Here is a 19,074-nt window from a genome sequence, read left to right on the forward strand (position 1 = left end):
AAATAGGACTTAAATAGCTATTTTTCTAGAGAATGGCAATACTGAGATCTGTTTACAAAAATTTCTCCAACCACCCACAGTATTTAAGTAATAACACTGTATGACAAGTCCCTATCCCTTCTTTTGCCAGTTCAACCACTAACAGTTGAAACGGTAATGCAATATCTTATGAAGTCACAAAAATAATCTGCAACATTCGTTTGCGTACTTTAAGGAAACTCCAGAAGTACTAACATACTTTGTCTTTCTCAAAAAGAATTCAGGCTTTCATGCCATCTTCTCTACTATTCCATTTGACTTCTTGGTTTATTACAACACCCTCTTTTTGGAGATCACAGATTTAATTTTTAGGAGGGAAAAATACAAATCTCCTCCAATGAGGAGAAGCTTAGGCTTGGATCCTGAAAATATATATATACTTCATGCTACAACAAGCATATTCCCCTCCTTGAGAACCTTAGATAAGTAATTTAATGTAGTCTTTTGTAGGCAGATATTGAATCTTTTGTTTGTTGCACAGTATACACAAGTAAATAATGTTTTACAGGTGTATATTTTCAAATTCTTAATTATTTCTACTTGCCAAATGTGATAGCCAAAAATTATCCCTCAACAGATGCATTCTGACTCTAATGTAATCTTGGCCAGATTCTGAGGCTTGTATTTGTCTTTTTGCACATAATTGTGTGCTGACACCAAAACAGGTCAACGTTAAGGCCTTCAAAAAAGCCAAGGCCACCATTTACTCAGGCTTGTATTGCCATTTACCTCATATCTACTGACTCACGTAAATTTGGCAACAAATTTCTTTAATTTATGCTGAGTACTCAAATGTTTTACCAATATATGAACAGAAGAAAAGTAGGGGGAATGAATTTAAAAATATCTATCTTTGATAATTTACTGACACTCCTTTCATAGAAGGCACATTAACAAGTAAGCTATCCTGCAACTAAAACTGATATATTACTTTAAGAAATCTGATCCAAAGGCAAAGCAGATCACACTGTTACAATGTATCACTCATGTTGTCATCATGACATTATAATTTAATTAAGAGGCGAACACATTTTGCCTCCTCAGCAATTATTTTTAAACATCTGTGTCATTATGTGATAAACATGATTGTGCAAATGACTGTATCAACGATTTATATGACTGCTCTCATAGAAGCTTCCCAAATCTAAACCTTTTCTAGAGTCTTTTTCAATAAATTGGCACTTTCAGCATACGTGTAATATTATATTTTGACTACATTAAAAAAAAAATTAAGTGATAAAAATCAATCTGCCATAGTATCAAAGTTTCCTGAATAGGCTTAAAATGCATCTCCAGCAGCCTATGCTACTTGAGTGTTAAATAATAAGTTAGCACATTGTTCCAAAATTGTTCTGAATTATGCAAACCATTTGCTACATGCTGTTTGGACTTCATTCTTTGTTTAGAGCTGTTTGGGAAAGCAGCACTTTCTGTCTTCTCTGGCTTCCTGGTTTTGCTTTGCTTTTGAGGAAGTTTATTACTATAATTTTTTTTTTTACCTTTTGTTTTTTCCTCTTCCACTACTTCTTCCTCCTCTCCCTCATCCTCTTCTTCCTCCTCTCCCACATCCTCTTCCTCCTCTTCTCCTTCTTCCTCCTCTCCCTCTTTCCCTTCTTGTTCCTCCTCTCCCTCTTCCTCTCCTCCCTCTTCCTCTCCTCCCTCTTCCTCTCCTCCCTCTTCCCCTTCTTGTTCGTCCTCTCCCTCTTCCCCTTCTTGTTCCTCCTCTCCCTCTTCCCTTTCTTGTTCCTTCTCTCCCTCTTCCCCTTCTTCTTCCTCCCCTCCCTCTTCCTCTTCTTCTTCTCCCTCTTCTTCTTCTAGTCCCTCTTCTCCCTCATCTTCTTCAACTCCCTCTTCTTCTTCCTCCCCTACTCCCTCATCTTCTTCTACCCCTGCTCCCTTTTCTTCATCTTCTTCTTCCCCTTGCTCTTCTTCATTTTCCCACTCCTCTTCTTCCTTGTTTTTATCTTCTTCCCCCTCCTCCCCATCTGCTTCTCCCTCTTCCTCTTCCTCCTCCTCCTCATCTTCTCTTTTCTCTTCCACTTCATCCTCCTCCTCTTCTCCTTCTTCTTCCACCTCCGTAGTCTTCCTATTTGCATCTTCCTCCTCCTGTTCTTCTTCAGATACCTCTTCTTTTTCCCTCCCTGTCAATGATTCTTCTAACTCCTCCTCTTCACCCTCTTCGTCTTTGTCATTCTCCTTTTCTTTGCTTTCTCCTTCATTTTCCTTCTCATCATTTCCTTCCTCTTCTGCCTCTACCTCTTTTTCTTCCTCCCCCTCTGTGTCTTCACCTCCTTCATCACACTCATCTCTTTCCTCACTTTTAACTTGCTCCTCCTTTTCTTTTTCAGTGTTTTCCTCTTTTGCATATTCCTCTTCCTCCTCTGTATCCTCCTTTTCTCCCTCACTCAGCTTTTTTTCTTCCTCCATCACCCTGTCTTCCTCATCTCCTTGCTCTTTGCCTTCTTCCTGATTAATCTCTTCGACCTCTTCTGCACCCTCATTCTCAGTGTTGCTTTCAGCCTGTGATTCCTCTCTTGCATTTTCTTCATTATCTTTTTCCTCTTTGCCTTCATCTCTTTCTACTGAAACTTCATCTCTGTCTTTTTTAACCTCACTCTCTTCTTCTTCCTCCCCTAGCTCACCTTCACTGTCAACTGTTTCATGTAGTTTTTCTTTTCCACTTTCACCCTTTTCACTGACTTCACTCTCCTGCTCTTGGTTAGATTCCTCCTCATTCTTAATTTCTAACTCTCTGTCTTCATCAGATTTAGCTTCAGTGTTTGTTTCTTCTTCATTTGGGCTTTTTATATCAGACTCTCCAACATATTCTTTCTTAGTTTTTGTAGCTTGCATCCCCTCAGGTTCCCTGTCTTCTTTTTCTAAGTCCATATCTTTTACGTTTTCTACTGTTTTCATTGCCTTCTGGATCTCTCTGCCTTTATAGTAGTCCTCTTCTTTTCCCCTACTCTTAAATATGTATTTTGCAAGATCATTACTACTTTCCTCAGTTGAAGATGACGACATAGTTACAGCTATTTGTTTCAAAAACTGATCTTTTCTTTTAAACCCTTTCTGCTCTTTACTGCCTTCGTCTCCTCTGATGCATATTCTTTCACATTTATCAGATTTTTCAACAACATCCTTTATTTTGTTTTGACTTTCTATTGCATCTTGACTACCTTGCTTTTTAACAGGATTGTATTTTTGTACAATTAATGAATCAGTCTGGGGCTGATCCCTGGATGCAGAAGGAAGCACATCTATTTTAAGGGGTTCCTTAGATTTAACAGCTTTTGACTTTTTTTTGGAAGAGTTTGTTTTTTCAGTCAGAATTTGTTTTTCAGTGGAAAGATTAAAAGTTACATCCTCTTTGACAAATTCTGGATTTTCCACATGTTCTTTTTCCCTTTTCACTAATCTGCATTTGTCCCTAGCAATTTGTTGAACACCACTTTTCAAAGTACTAGCACTTTGTGAATGCTCAGATTTACCTTTCGTTGTACTTTTTTTGGCCACAGGCTTCCCTACAAAGGCACTACTTTTTTCTAAATCTTGTTCTGGTAACTCTGAAAGTGAAGACTGCTTTTGTAAAGAGCCAAAGTCTGATTTTGAGCCCTCCTTCACAAAATCAGAATCCTTGTTTTTCAGCCCACCCTTACCATCTCTTTTCAGTTTCACATTTTTATTGTTCTTCTATTCCACATGAGAAGCAGAAAATTAAAAAGAAAGAAGGAAAGCGTTAAGGACAAATGACAGCAAAAGAAAAAAAGGTTACAAAAACATCTGAACAAGAAAAGAAACAATTTGTGTGAGGGAACGAAAAGATAGCACAAAAGGTAGAGTATTTCGCATGCAATGGATTCACAAGTGCACATATTAGAAGAATGTAACGTTCTGTTGATGGTAAATGTACTACTACACCTTTTTCACTATCCAAGCACTCAAAGTGAGCACAATAAAACTGTGCAGCCAGCATCATGTCCCATAAACCAGAGCATATGCAATGTGTGTGGCTGTGCAAACAGAAGAAAAGAACTACAGTTCTCTTGCACTTTCCTCCACCTTTCCCCTTGGGAAATCTTCTGATGCACTCACCGTTATTTCTAATAAGTTCAAATATCTGTTGTCTTCTGCTTTAAATTTTACACTTGTTTAACAAACTCTACAGATTAATTTTTAAAATATAAAATAAAATTATAATGAACTATACCATATGCTGAAATGCTGGGATCACTTTAGGAGTGCAATAGAAAGATAATACATAAGTATTTTAATCTCATAATTAAAGCCACTGTTATTGCTCTCCTAGATGGTGAATATCTGTAAATAAAATCCTTACTTACATTGTGTCCCAGAAGTCAATTAAAATATTTTAATATCAACAAACCAGTACAAATGTATAGTATCAGATTAAGTTACAAAGTGTATATGATAGTCCATTGCTCCCGAAACTGCTGAAATATTATATATTCCCAACTCAAACTACGCTGGATATGAGGAGTTCTATGTGCTTGCACAAATTCTCCCTGACTTCAGTCAGCTGCTTAGAATTTTACATCATGTATATTCAGAAAATTAGCAAGAGGAGGCCTACAAAATTTGCCTAGCTTTTTTAAAACTGCAAGCAAAACAATAAAGTACAAGGATAATACAAAAATTCTAGATCTTTTCAACATCAGTATAAGTATACATATAAAATTAGCTACAGTACCTTTTGTTTTTGGAGTGGTGATAATTTTAAGGACTGGTCACTGGGATTCAATCTCATTGCATGTGTCTGCAAAAAATGAGATCTCTATTAAAAAAATATATATAACTAATAGGGAAAGCAGCATCAAAGCCCAGTTCTACTAAACACAGCTATTATAGGAACATTTTAGTCTTATTGCACAGTCGGGTTGAGACAAATATGTATGATCACTCACCTCACCTATTTCATTTCCACTCCCTCATTTACTGCTTATAGAGTGGTAATCAGCTCAGATGTCAACACCTAAACTGTCTGTAGAGACTGAGAGTTACATGCCCTCTCTTACAGCCCACAAGCACATTATAGATCCACCTTCCACTCACTGCGAAATTGTGGCTACAAATACCTTACTCCCTTGTCATCACAACGTTCAACTTAACAACCAGTTTGATACCACAGCCTTGAAAGAACTCATTGAAAGAAATAATACATAGCAGAAATTTTCCTTGGAATTTTTCTTTGTATTTTTGTCAAGTTTTTCTGAGAGGCTTTTTTCAAATTTGCTGTTTCATTCTGATAAACGTTTTACAATTGATTCAGAATGGGTACAAAACCAAAAAGGAGAAGGAAGTCTAGCACAAAAAGTGTGCAGTATGTTGTAAATAATGCCTCAGTAAATTAATGAAGGCCATGTTGTGCATCATATCGGAAAATAATTTTCTTACTGTAAATTAAAACGAAGTTTTATAACTGTTAAATAAATGGTATGGACCAACAGATTGTTAAATTACTAAGTACGTTAGTAAGTACCAACAAGTACTAATTCCTGTTAAATGTGCAATTTCTCCAGCATAACTGACAACATATCCTGAGCTGAGTCCAGAGGCTCATTTGTTTCCATTCCATTGAAGTTTAAAAAAAGACAAAAAACCAACACTTCTTCCAGTGCACTGCATTAAGGCCAGGACATGCCCTATCTGCTGAGAGAACAAAATGTTTTGGAAAGATGCACAAGTGATAAGGTGAACGTATTTTTAAAATAAAAGAAATATGTAGGAACATGCTTGGGGATCACTACATAATCAAAATGTCTGCACTTTGGTCTTCCCTTTAATATGATCCACCTGTACTAAAAAAGCTCTTCCAGGAACAGGAGAAGACAGCTCTCTGCTTCATTTCCTGCAGTTTTCTCTTGGAAATCATCAAGATGAGGAAAGTCAGAGATCAAGATCACCGTGTGGTATCCAGCATCCTTCTTCTTTCTGATATCCAGAGCTAAAGTGTGGGGAAGGGCTGCACTACTTGGGGCTGCTTCAGTCTCATATTACAACATTACTTGGAAAATGAAAATAAACTTAAGCATTGGACAATGATGATACGAAATGCACACTCATGTAACAGTATGTCAGTACTTGATGCCACATATTACATTTCAGGCTAACCAGGAGTTCTGTACTGGAACTTGAAATATTATTTAGCTGCTTTATTCTTCCCCTGCATAAAAAACAATTGAATCACGGATTCATTAGTGGAATATATTACCATATTTAGGATGTCAGTTGTATCTCCAAGATTTCTGTCATTATTTTCATTATCTGAATCTTCTTCAGCAGAGCCTTCACCAGATTTATCTTTTTGAGGATTCTTTTCTTCAAGGTAAAATAAGGGCAAGTAAGCAAATACCATAGAAACAAGTAATATATAGCAAACAGAACATCCCACTCTTGTAAAATACAGATTATCTCTATTTTATTGACACAGGACTGAAGTCCTGAGATTCCTCATTCCCCCAGCATAAAGCACAGCAGAAATGCTTCCACCTCTGTTTCGTCAGTATTAACATTAGAGGTAACTTAGCAATCTGGCCTCTGTGGGCTGTAGATCTCTGACTAGTTTTGCAGGCTTTCAAAGCATAAATATTACATGGGACAAAGCTTCTTTTGCATAATCTTTTTAATAATAGTGTACCAATTAGACTAAATTAGCTGTAGTCATATTATCTATAATCTATTGCACATTATCTGTGTAATGGATAAAGAGATAGTGAGTTTAACTCCAATGTAGCATCATAAAAATGTACTTACATAATTTTCAGGTTCACATCAAATTAATCGGGTGTATGATCAGTTTATTACGGCACAAAACCTGAGGTTTTAGGCCTCAGAAGTGTCTAAAGGCATTTCAAATCTCACTGCATTGCTTTCCTGGAACGAAAAATGCTAGTGGACATGCTGGTAGCCTAATTCTAACTGAATTAATTACATTCAAATTGGATTTCACTGTCCAGTAAGTCCGAGCTAATTTTTACACAGAAGCTCTGCATTCTGCACTCTTCAGCATTGCTCTTCCCAGGAAATCTCACATGCTCAGGAACCAGTATGAAGTCCAAAACTGCTCTAGAGAATCTGTGCTAAAGTCCAGCACTGTACCAGTGCCACTGTTAACCAAGCTTTTGCATTAGCCAGAATACTGCAAATCCTTATTATCTTAGATAACAGAGAGTGAAAAGTACTTTTGCATTTCCAAGTGAGGAAAGCTTCTATAAGAATTAGTAGACGTCTTTTCTTATCCAAGGTCTCCTGTAGGCCTTCCTGAGTCTTTATGACTGTTCCTAACAATATTTTTCCTGTAGTACTTTTTTTCTTTTTTCTTTTTTTGTGAAAACAGGGAAAGTGGTTACTAATCTTACAGTATTTTTGTGAAGTCATATTTCTACAGGCTTGAGGAACCTCAGGTACAATTCAGAAGTTGTTTTTCTTTCACTCAACCCTCCTCTACACCTTTAAGCACATTTTCCAAACATGAACCAAGTGTGAGGCAACTTCTTGTATGCATTTCTCAACTTTCATGTCTGTATTCTGCCAGAAGCTCTTGAGATAAGACTGAACTTACACCTTCTTTGATGTTCAAACTGAGCATTTTTTCATGAATTATGAGAGCCAAACTACGTAATTCTCAAAACCAGCAACAAGATGGGGGGACGCTTCACCTTTTCCATGGTCTCTGTCCTTCATAGGTCCAGCTTTAGGAAGACTCATTGCAGAAAAATAGAGTGGGCTAGTGCTGCTGGTCACAGGCAATGAAGAATTTAAGCAGCTTTCTCCCAGTGGAGGCAGACTTCGTGCCATTCGAATAAACTGTTCTGGTGACCTTTCCTTCAGAAGATTAAAAGAAAAATAATTGAGAATAACAGTAAAAGAATAAAGTATAAGCAACCCCTCATACTTAACACTTGTATTTTCCTTCAGTTAATGATCCAGTGTTGTAACTTTGTATGCAAAGCATTAAAAAATTCTTGAACATTTTAATTATTTATAAAAAGTGTAGAGATATAGTGGGATATTTTAGGTCGTTTCTACACAATAATCTCAAGCAGGCCTAAAATATAGAAAAAGGATAAAAAGAATTTTGATTTTTATTTAAAATGAAAATAATAGTTTCCCAAATAACACTGAGTTACTCCATCCACAGCTTCAATATATTTTTACAAGATAAATGTGGTTTTGTGGTAGCGTTAGTTTTCAAACAGGTAAGTGAAACGATCCAACTCATTGTGCTGCTAAAGAAATCACATGGAATGTTTAGTGGAGATAGAGAAGAAACTTCAATTTTAAGTAGCTGCAGGCTCTTAGGATCATTTTAAGCTGACTGTGAAACTTTCCCCTTTGATATTATATAAACTATGAACTTGTTTATTCTATTCAAGGACTCAGAGGGAACACCAAAAAGAGTCAGGTTCTTGTTATTTTTTTAATACTTCTAAAATATTTTTTAAAAGGAAGAGGGTTACATTTTAGAGTAAAAAAAATTACAAAAGCAATTTGAGTCTTTTTCATGGAAATAAACAAGTAAAATCTGACCAATACATATCTTTTACCTTTTTTTGGGACCAGGACAGCTATCATTCTTCTTTTTATACATTAAAATTAAACACATATTTTAGGGAGATATTTTTATGTGCTGGGTTTATGCTGTGATTTTAGTTTAAAAAGTGGGTTTTGTTTCCTGAAACAAGTATGGCACCTCTAAACAGCTCTGAATTTACCCTCTCTCGACGCCGCATTCGTGCTGATGTTAGTTGTAAGGTGTTTGTCAGTAGTGAGTCCCCACTAATTTCAGAGATAGTAGCAGTCAAACGGCTCTCATTTAAATCTTCTAAGAGTAATTCTTCAGATCCTTCAGGTCTTGGAGCAGCAAAAACTAGCATGTGACAACCACCACAAGCAACCTACAGCACCAAAAAAGGTCTGCTTATTTCATCTGCAAGTATCAGCACCAGGATCTCATTTTCTTAAAATCATCTTTAGGGATTTAGATTATTAGAAAAACATAATAAAAGTAAGAGATGTTAAATTGCTTCCAATTTAGGTCCTACTGCATTTAGGAAGATAAAAGTACATAATTACAATTATTAATGACTAGCGGTCTATATTTTCTTCTTACTTAAATATAACATATCTGTATTGAACAGAACACAAGATAGGTCTGTCAAATTATTGATACAGAAGAACGCAAAGGTATTTCCACTAATTTTGAAGAGATTTGAGCTAATTATTTTGAGGCAAGTCAAATGTGAGCAATACTGGTAACTTCAGCGATCCAAATCTAGATATTTTATCACAAAATCCTACTCCCTTCAATAGGCAAAGTATAATTACATAAAGATCAGAGGCTTAAATTCCTAAAAAGCTTAAGTCCCTTACCACTTCTGATAAAACTTCCCTAAACTCTAAGTCCAGTAAACAAACAGAAGTGAGCCACAGACCTTTGCCCCAAATTTTGCTCAATCCTGAGTTATATTTGAGTTTTTGATGCCAGCAATTCTGTGATATTTATTTCTTAAACACCTCAGGAAATAGATGAAAACGATGCCCTTAAAGGAAAAGAGTATTTCTCCTTTCTCATCCCATTTGGATTCAAGAAAGCAATTCCTCAAATTTTCTCAAGATTTAATAAATGAGCCATTGTACAAACAATCATTAAAATTAAAAAGATGTCGCTCTGGTGTTTTCAGAACAGATATTTGTTACCCTCCTACTGCCATCAATCTAAGAGCAACAAATATTTAGTTTTATAGGCTATTACCAACTCTATAGACCAAAACACTATAGCACAACACTACTGAATAAAACCCTAAAAAGCAGTCTGTGTGTGTAATCCAAGCCAAGAACATTCTAAACTAAATGAGCAGTGTGAAATATAATTCACTTTTTCTTTCAATATGTGTTGTCTACCAACTAAATGTTGTAGAAAAAAATAATTCTATAATGAGATTTCAACTCTCATTAATAACGTGCTTCATAAAAATATACACGTTTTGATATCTGAGAAGCGTGAACAGAAGTTTTACCAAAAGGACTGTGAACCTCAGGAAATTATAACATAAAGTGGGATCAAACTGATTTGTAAAATTCTCTTCTCCAAGTCCTAATTTGCCATGTCGCCCATCTCCAAAAGTAAACATGAGGCCATTCTCTGTATACAGAAAAAAAAGAATGTTATTAATAACAAAGATTCAGTATAAAACCAGGGCAAAATCATTACAAAAAAAAGTAACAGGCCATGCAAGTAAGGAATATTTCTCTTGCAAAAGCAAAACCTGAACGATTCTTTTCAGATTTTCAACAGATTAATACAATCCAAATATATATATATATTTTCAGACAAAATATTGTTGGAGATTAGTTAGTCTAGACAATTCTGGAAAAAAAGAACAAAAAATGCCAACAAAACACTAAGATTGAAATTGTATAGCAACACAAAGGCTTCTAAACAACAATACTTGTTAGCAAGGCATAATTATGAGGTAACAATTCCCCAGGAGACACCATGTACAGAAGCATGCATGGCTGTGAATCAGACTTTCCTAGTATCGAATCTGTCTTTCTCACTAGCTCACTTAACCTTTAGAACTAGTAAGTCTGCATATGTCTTCTTCTACTGCTCTTTTTACAAAGAAAGCTTTTACATGATAATAGAGAGTCACTAGAAATGAATTTCAGATTTTTTCACTTACATACCTGCAACTACAGCAGTATGATTTTCCCCACATGTAATGTTACGTATTTTATGCCTTCTCAAGTGTTTCACAGACTTTGGTACTGAAGTTTCAAAAATGAAAGTACCATGTCCCAGCTGCCCATATTGTCCAAGTCCAAAAGTATATACATCTGTCTCTGAAAATGTACGAAGTAATTAATTAAATTTATCAGTTAAGAACAAAACTTTAAAAGTAAAAAACAGGCAATGAAGCACCAAAATATATACAGAAAATAATTTTGAATGGTTCAATATGCAATATATTTTCTAACATAACTGCAAAACAATCCACTGATCACATGTACACAAAAAATCAGCTAACAAAACCTTTATGGGAGTTTACATACTGCAATTAATTTGAGACCACAGTGTTTACATATGTGTGCATTTTCAAGCAGAATAGACTCACCCTAATTTCTGATTACCTGCAGGTACACCACATGACCCTAATTTTAATAGACTAGACCTCTTTAAACCAATACTAATTTGTGTCTAAGAAGAGACTGGAACAATAATAGAACAGGCTTCAGTATTCTGTTCAGCTACCAAATCAGCCCTACATTAAATACAGAGAACGCTATAACTGTGTTACCTTGTGACAGAATAAACATCTTTCCACATTTATATTTTGTCCATTTAATGGATTGTCTGTGCCAGGAAAAAGAATGAGAGCTTCTCCAAAGTGATAAAGATTCTTGTTGTGTCCATCCCTGTCACTCCATCACAACAGGGGAAGACTGTGAAGCCTGGAAACCTTGATGAGATCAAGCTTGAAAAAGACTAAGTTTTTTTGAGAAAAGGTGAAGTTTTTCTGGAATTTTATTCCCTGCCCCTTTTTTTTCTGCATGTGGGCAACAAAGGAAAAGCTAGAGAAGGACTAATTAAAACTTCAAAAATTATTATGAAAACCTGTGAAAGATTTGAGAAGGACAAAGAATATTCTGTGTCAAGAAAAAGAACTGAGACTTGGGAGCAATATATCCTTACATCATTGTCATGAGCATGTCATCAAGTCAAAAATCTCACCACCTTCCAAAGCAAGAGAGGAATGGGTATCCACAGCTGATTGTGTGGAACAACACTCAATGCAGAATCTTTGCTTTTTGTGCACTTCTTTGTGTCAAGGGAACAAGGTCACTGGAATAGCAAAGTAAGTTTCAGTGCCACAAAAGCAGCCACAAACTGGAGAATTATTAAAAACAAATTATGTTATCATTCCTCCAAACTAACCCTTCACTACTATCAGGGAAAGAGAAAGCAGAGAACAGACCAGATTCCATATTACTACCATAGTACGTTTACCAACTTAAATTGAACCTTCTAATTTCAAAGGGACCATGATCAAATACTGTAACACTGTGTATGGAAAAGCTCTTTCTAGGAAAGGCTGTGCCCTTTCTGCCCCTTGTAAATTGCTACATATTAAGATGTAATGAATCCACAGCATTAAAAAAAAACCAACCCCCAAAAAAACCCAATGGTCTCACACTTTTTCAGATTGTAGATGAAAAATATGCAGTAAAGCTGGGGCTTTTTACTAAAGGTAATAGTAAAGCTCCCTCTGCTGGAAATTTCAGTGCAAGAAATCAACACGTTCTCAGGATCTTTTAAGAAGTAAAACACGAAATAAGAATTTTTCTGCAACATCTGGACTTTCTGCATAAGAATCAAAGAACTACTCCTGAAAGACAGGAGCTTTCTCTAAGCAAAGCCAAGTCTCATCTTCATTTTAGTAAACACCTTATTCCATAAATCCCATGTAAAAGTACTGCATCTGTCTTAACATTTCTTTGGAGACTGGCAAATCTAGTAATTTTCAAACCATATGGCTTTACTTGATTAAAATAATTATTCTGAGTGAAGTTGGACTTTTTTCATATTATCTTTAATTCTAGCTTAAAACATGCAATGCCTTTTTCATAAAACAAGTTTCACAAATGCGTTTCACAAAACGCATTTGCGTTTAGAGGGAGATGCTCTCAAATGAAAACTTTAAATGTACAGGAAATTATTTTCTTTTCCCAGTTTCTAGTGACAACGAGGAGAACAGGCCAATCCAAAACCAGATTAGAGTGCTGCTGTAAGAACGTTTTTTTCTAGTGTCCCTATAGACCAGGGTCATCTCAATTTTGCTCCTTCCAAAATGCACTTATTGGTCAATTATCAAGGCACAGGAAGAGAAAAACCTTGCACCTTTCTTAAACGATTCGCTGCTCTAGTGCAGAAGTGAGGCCAAACCTTAGTAATAATCTCATTTAGCAGAAATTAGGTATTTCCTCCAATTTGTCTTTATAAATACATGGGAAGAGAAGTGTCTGGCACAGCAACCTCATAGACTTGGCGATAAAATGACAGAGGTGAATTTCATCATTCTGAGCTTGAATTTGCAAATGAATTTGCTGACAGCACACATCCAAAGGTGGATACAGCCTCATTTTTACTGTCTTCAGTCCCCGTAAGGATATGATTGGATGAGACAAATGAAACATGCTGCCAGCAAAAGGACAGACCTTGCTCCCCCATTCTCTCTTCAGTTCCCACTTGCACTGTCTCTGCTGCCCACCTGGCTTTGCGGTGAGGCAGCTCAGCTCGGTTAAGCCAGGTTTTGGGGGGTTTGCTGATATAGTCTCCTGTGGAACAGCCAAGGCAGCACCAGAGTGGTACAAGGGGAGAGGAAACACATACGGCCACAGCCGCATGGGGGATGTGGTGCTGCCTGCAGAGTGCCAGTGAATCACAGGGAAGGCTCAGCCATAGCAACAGCACCCAGAAGAAACTGAACACAGGTCCTGGCCCTGCCTGCGGGAAGGACCTGCAGTTACTACAGCAGCAGCCTGTGAGAAGGGCCCTTGAAGGATGAAGAGAAATGGTTTCAGAGCTTGCACAGAAGCCAATGGCTCCACTGTTCCAAGTGACCTCCAGCACTTCAGTGCTGGAACTGCTTCTCCTTGACCCCCTGCATTTTCCTTTTTGGAAGAACAGGGATATTTCCCTGTAACTGTGCATCTTCCACCTTTGCAGGCATCTTCTGGAGTACATAACAGTTCTTTGATCTCTGTGGCCATTGTCAGTATAAACAAAATAGTCCTAGGCAAAAATCTATACAGCTTTCCCACACACTATTTGCTGAAAGAACTGAGTGAGCTCCAAACGTGTTTTCAAAATTCATGCATTCCTTGCTATGTATTTAAGGTTATAGACAAAGTTAAAAATCTATCCAAAAAAAAAAGAAACAGATAGTTATGCTTGTACCTCTCCACATAGATTCATTCCCATGAAATTATTATTACTACTATTACTATTATTCCAATGGGCTATTCACTCTTACTGTGTTTCTGTAAAAATCAGCTGTTGACACAATACTCGTTTCATGAGAGCTAGTAATTGGATTTCTGGATTTCAGTATAAATAGTATACAGACTTAGGAATGGTTTGAAAAATGAAGATAATCCTATATGGTTTGAACAGTCAGTTCTGTCATGAAAAGGTAGAGCTTCTTCATCCTTTTCATCCTCTGTCAAAATGGAATCTTGACTTTCTTTTCTTTTTAAAAGACCTTGAGACGGAAGATGAAAAATCCAACATTTTACATGCTAACACACTAATGTGCTGCATTGCTATGTCAAATGATCTGTTCTCAAAGGACTGCTTTTTCCTTTGAAGAGGTACCTTTGCTTTCCCTTCCTTCAGAGAATAAAAAGAGGTAATATATCGTTTTATAGAAAGGATTATCCCCAGAGGATCTGTCATCATCTGAAAAAATGGAAGATACTAAGGTCACTCCCAATCATCTGTTTCTTCTTCAATTTCTAGATCCATAAATTATTGCTGTTCTACTTTTATAAACTTTATTGAAAAAGTACACAAATTGGGAGTGCTGCTCTCTTTTGAAGGTGACAATGCCAACAGCTTCCATTCTCAGAAGGAAGCATTTGCAAGTATTGTCGGTAGTGGATGCATTTTTTTTCATCTCTGAGAGAAGTCACCTGGGATGAGGATATGATCTTCTTGAACGGGCTGATGGACTGTCATGAAATGAACATGTTTGTGCTGCTACAGCAAGAGAAAGCTTTTGCTTGTTCTGTAGAACAACTGCAAATATTGAAGGCAGAAGTGACAATAAGACTTATAAAGAAGATGGTTTCCAATACCATATCCAACATTTCTAAAACCTTGTATCTTTAATTTTTTTTTCCTAATCATTGCTCTCAACTGTTTAATTTTTTGTTCTCTGAGGGAAAAAAAAAAAAAGAGTTTAAGAGTTTCCCTTTTTGGAGTTTAAGAGAAAAAAAAAGCATTATTTTTTTACTATATACTTTCTACCATTTACTCTGATACTTCCTGGAGAGATTCCAAAGAGTAGTTTGATTTAATAACCCAGATAAGAGTGGTTCTTACCATACAAAATTGCCAACAGAATAGATAAGACAGTCATAAAACAGAAATCAAATGAAGTCCTTTGGAATAGACTAATTCTGTATGAGAGTCAGGAAGAAATTTGCCTCGTACTGAGTAAAATAACTGGATTATGCTTTCTTCTAACTTGATAAACCCTAAGTGGAACTGATGACAAGAAATGAGCCAAGATGTACAACAGTTTCTCCACATGACATTTTCTCCAATCCTATTCCTATGTTAAATGAGATGGATGAAATAAGAATATACGATAGTCAGACACTCACTTCTTATTTTTTGAGACTGAAATGACACACCCTGAAAAGCTGGAAAGACCCTGAAAAGACAAAAACTGCATCAGTATCTATTGCGTTACTAAAGCCAAGCAGGACTCATTCTCATGCAAGATGATACACGAAATTCAGAATTTCCTCAAAATTGTATTGCTTTCTTAGTTTAGGAAAATGAGCTAAAAAGAGGTATAAATGTTACTGTTCCACTTTAAAAATATATCCCTCATCAGAATTCTCAATTTGTGGTCATACCACTTGATCTCAAGATGAAATACACACTTCAGTAGTGATTTCAGGTTGTCTCTGGTACAAAGCCTATAATGTATGTACGCTACACTCACTTTTTAAATTATTACAGCATCCAAATCTATCTCTTTTCCCATTTTTCCCCAAATTTTGTTTAGAGTCAGACAAAAATCTTTATATCAACACTTCTGACAAAGTATCTTTCACTTGAGACAGTATTTCCATTATCGTTTACTCTTTTGTTCAAAGTGTCTTAGGCAGAAGTTCACAGCTGTAGCTTATTTAATAATAGCTGAATCACATTAAAAAACATCTATCTGACCTTTCACTCTTACCACAACAACTGTTAATCTTTAGGAAAATGTATTTTGTTGGAGGATATTGTTCTCCTCTTCTCTTAACTCAACTAGATCTTCTGGCACTCAGCATTTTGACCATCAACTGCCAGCTAAGCCTACTATGTGTTTTCTTCACTGTATTTGTTTGTTGCAATTTATATTTTGCCTCTTTGTTCTAGCTCTTGTACAGATTTCACTATAATGATGATGTCATCCAGGTCTACATCTTCCTACCAAGTCTCTGCAACAGTCATTTGTTCTAATGAAATTTTATCGCATGAAATAATGAAAAACAAAACATCTATTGGCTGGCTTGAGATTTATGGTTAAAAAATAATCAATAATGGTAATCGAATTCTTTCTGCAGAACTTCACTTTATAACCTGTGAAATAATGCTATGATTTATACATTAGCTGGCCCCCAATTTATGGTAATTTTTTTCCTAGTAATGATAATCTGATTTCATGTAAATACATTTATTTTATTATATAGAATACTGTCAGGCTAAGACTGCATGTTGGTGGAAGAAGACAGACAAAGGCACTGAAATTTGAACAAATGTTTGCATTATTTCCTGGATTGGCTACTATTATTTCCTCTTCATAGTTTTCCCAAAGAAGTTTTAACCCACCCAGAATCTTGCAGCTTGACTCATCATTACACATAACCTTTCCCAGAACATCACTTCCACGTTTACTCTCTCCAGTGGCTTTCAGTACAATACCACATCATATTACAATCTCCCTCAGTTGTATTTTCAGTTTATGTTTTAGAAATTTTGGTTACATAATGTTGAAGGCACTCCACCAGATTGACAAGAGATGACTTCAGCATTTTCAAAATGCAGAGTTAAAGACTGATATCTATACATCCTACTGACTTTCATAGCTTTTGCATTTTGATAGGAGATTAATTACAGGCACATTATACAGCTGTGGAATTAAAATTGTCTGGGGACAAAGTCAAATTTCCCTTTCCTGCTTCTACACTATTATACTTCAGGATACAACTTGTGGAAGTAAATAGCCAGCAATGCTTTGCATACATCTCTTTGAAAAATTAACTTACCATTGGCACACAATTATTTAATAGTAGAGTAATATACACCATATTTCACTTTCCAAGTACTATACATGCAACCCTGTGAGCTAATATACAACAGTTTTATTTGCTGATGTTACAACTTGAACGATATGCTGAATGTCTGTATCTGTACTAGTTTTATACGTATGTTAAAGATTCTGCTTAAAGTCACTGGCAAATTCTGTATCAGAGAAGAGATATTTAATCCATTTAGGCACCCAGTAGATTGCGCATCTCCATCACTATTAACAGACAGTTACTTCAAAAGTGACTTCCTAAATATTCAGGGCCATTTACATTTACTATAGATTGGGAACTTTCCTCTAAAATTCCCTCCACACACCAACAGCACTTTCAAGCTCGTCAGAGGAAAGAAACATCCGTCATCTGTGTTGGACTAGGAGGCGCTGGCTTGTTACAATCCCAGTAAGAAAGGTGCTCAGACTCTGTAAAGTACCTCTTAAAGTGCTACTTATTGGAGCTAACACTATAAAGAAAAAGAAGATAGTATCAGTAATCTTTCATCCCTTCAGATGCTGGGAATCCTGAGCTGTGTGAAATTGAACAGGCCTCCAGCCAAGCACAGAAAGCTACACAGATCACATCCATGGAAGGTTATCCCATTTTGGACATTTGAGCTCTTATAGGATTTTCTTACAGGCAAAACAACTCTATTTGTTATTTATACCATCAAATAAAAAGGACATTCACATGGGAACTTGCTGCTGAAGTCTGAGATAAAGGCGAGGACATGCAGGTGGTGTAACCACTGGGACCAAGCAGGAGCTTCCTGGAAGCTTCTTGGTTACAACCAGCTGGTGAAGTTCATCCTGTAGCAAAGGCACATATGCAGCCCAAATATGAACATCAAGCTATAAAGCTATATGGTCTTCCAGTTAGGATCACTACAGCACCTTTCATTTCAGTGGAATGTCAATTCTTCAAAGTAAATTGAGTTTACAGATTAAGTTATAGGGCTGTAAAAAAAGCCAGTTAAATCGCATACCTGTTAGCACCACTGTGTGTTCTCCACCACAAGCAACCTTATTAACCTTTTCCATAATTCCCGGTACAGGCTGTGGGACTCTATTGTTCTTCAGCTGTTCAGGCAATAATCCCAGTTTCCCATTCTCAGGTTCTCCAAAAGTATAGAGCTCACCATCTCCTGTCAAAATACAGAACCGAGCAGGATTTCCAGCATGTACTCAGAAGCAAGGCTGGGTTGCCAAGACTGCTGCAGGCACAAATCAGTAAGACAGAAAAGTGTAGGAACACTACGGGATAACTGAACGTATCTGTATAATGTCCAAACAGCTACACAAAGCAGCCTGCTTTGATGGGACAAGAAGGAGCTAAACTTTAGCCCTTCTCCAGGATAAGAACTGCAGGATTTAGCCTGCAAGGAATCTAGTCAAGGGAAAAACAAAGCCATATACATCATGCTTCTGAGAGATTATAATTCCCTCTCTAATCAGTTTTTATGTCAACTGAAGTTGCTTGTAAGAATCTCAATTAAAATAGAAAATCGTTTTGCATGGAATTTTGATGGAAAACCCACACTTCCTTCTTGTAAGATATAGAGAAAAAAAGAAAAAAGCGAGTAAGTGACATGAAACTCTGTGTGGACCGGACAGCAAGAAGAGAGCTATATATCCAACAACAGGAATACCGCAGTAGTTCCATAGCAAGAACTCCACCAAAATTAAGTTAAAAAAATACTGAGAGGTCTTTACAGATCTCTTCCTGTAACTTCTTCCTGATCTGCTACATAATCATACAAGAAGACCCCTCTCATTCACACAGACTTTTTAAGAATCCTGTTCAAAAACTGTTCAATCCCAAATTCAGGTTAAGTAATTTTCTTTCAAGTTTCCTTTGTTTTTTTCTTTTCCAATCACTTCCTTTGCTTTTTAACTGTTACACAAGTCCGAGTTACCATTCAAGGCAGCA

General features: G+C 36.4%; 1 protein-coding gene across 4 annotated transcripts in view; it reads right to left on the reverse strand.

The window, feature by feature from the left end:
* Positions 1-1,222: 1,222 nt before the first annotated feature.
* Positions 1,223-19,074, reverse strand: part of RPGR (retinitis pigmentosa GTPase regulator) — a 43,587-nt gene continuing 25,735 nt past the window's right edge. For all 4 annotated transcript variants that reach the window (XM_065652720.1, XM_065652710.1, XM_065652736.1 and 1 more), the window contains 8 exons: positions 18,131-18,289; positions 10,750-10,905; positions 10,080-10,204; positions 8,775-8,957; positions 7,719-7,884; positions 6,272-6,378; positions 4,751-4,816; positions 1,223-3,732 (listed from right to left, as the gene is read on the reverse strand). In XM_065652720.1, the coding sequence (XP_065508792.1) occupies positions 1,345-3,732; positions 4,751-4,816; positions 6,272-6,378; positions 7,719-7,884; positions 8,775-8,957; positions 10,080-10,204; positions 10,750-10,905; positions 18,131-18,289 (3,350 nt within the window). In that variant the 3' untranslated portion in view covers positions 1,223-1,344. The remainder of the gene's footprint in view (positions 3,733-4,750; positions 4,817-6,271; positions 6,379-7,718; positions 7,885-8,774; positions 8,958-10,079; positions 10,205-10,749; positions 10,906-18,130; positions 18,290-19,074) is intronic.

Source organism: Caloenas nicobarica, chromosome 1 (genome assembly GCF_036013445.1).
Source record: "Caloenas nicobarica isolate bCalNic1 chromosome 1, bCalNic1.hap1, whole genome shotgun sequence".
NCBI lineage: Eukaryota > Metazoa > Chordata > Aves > Columbiformes > Columbidae > Caloenas > Caloenas nicobarica.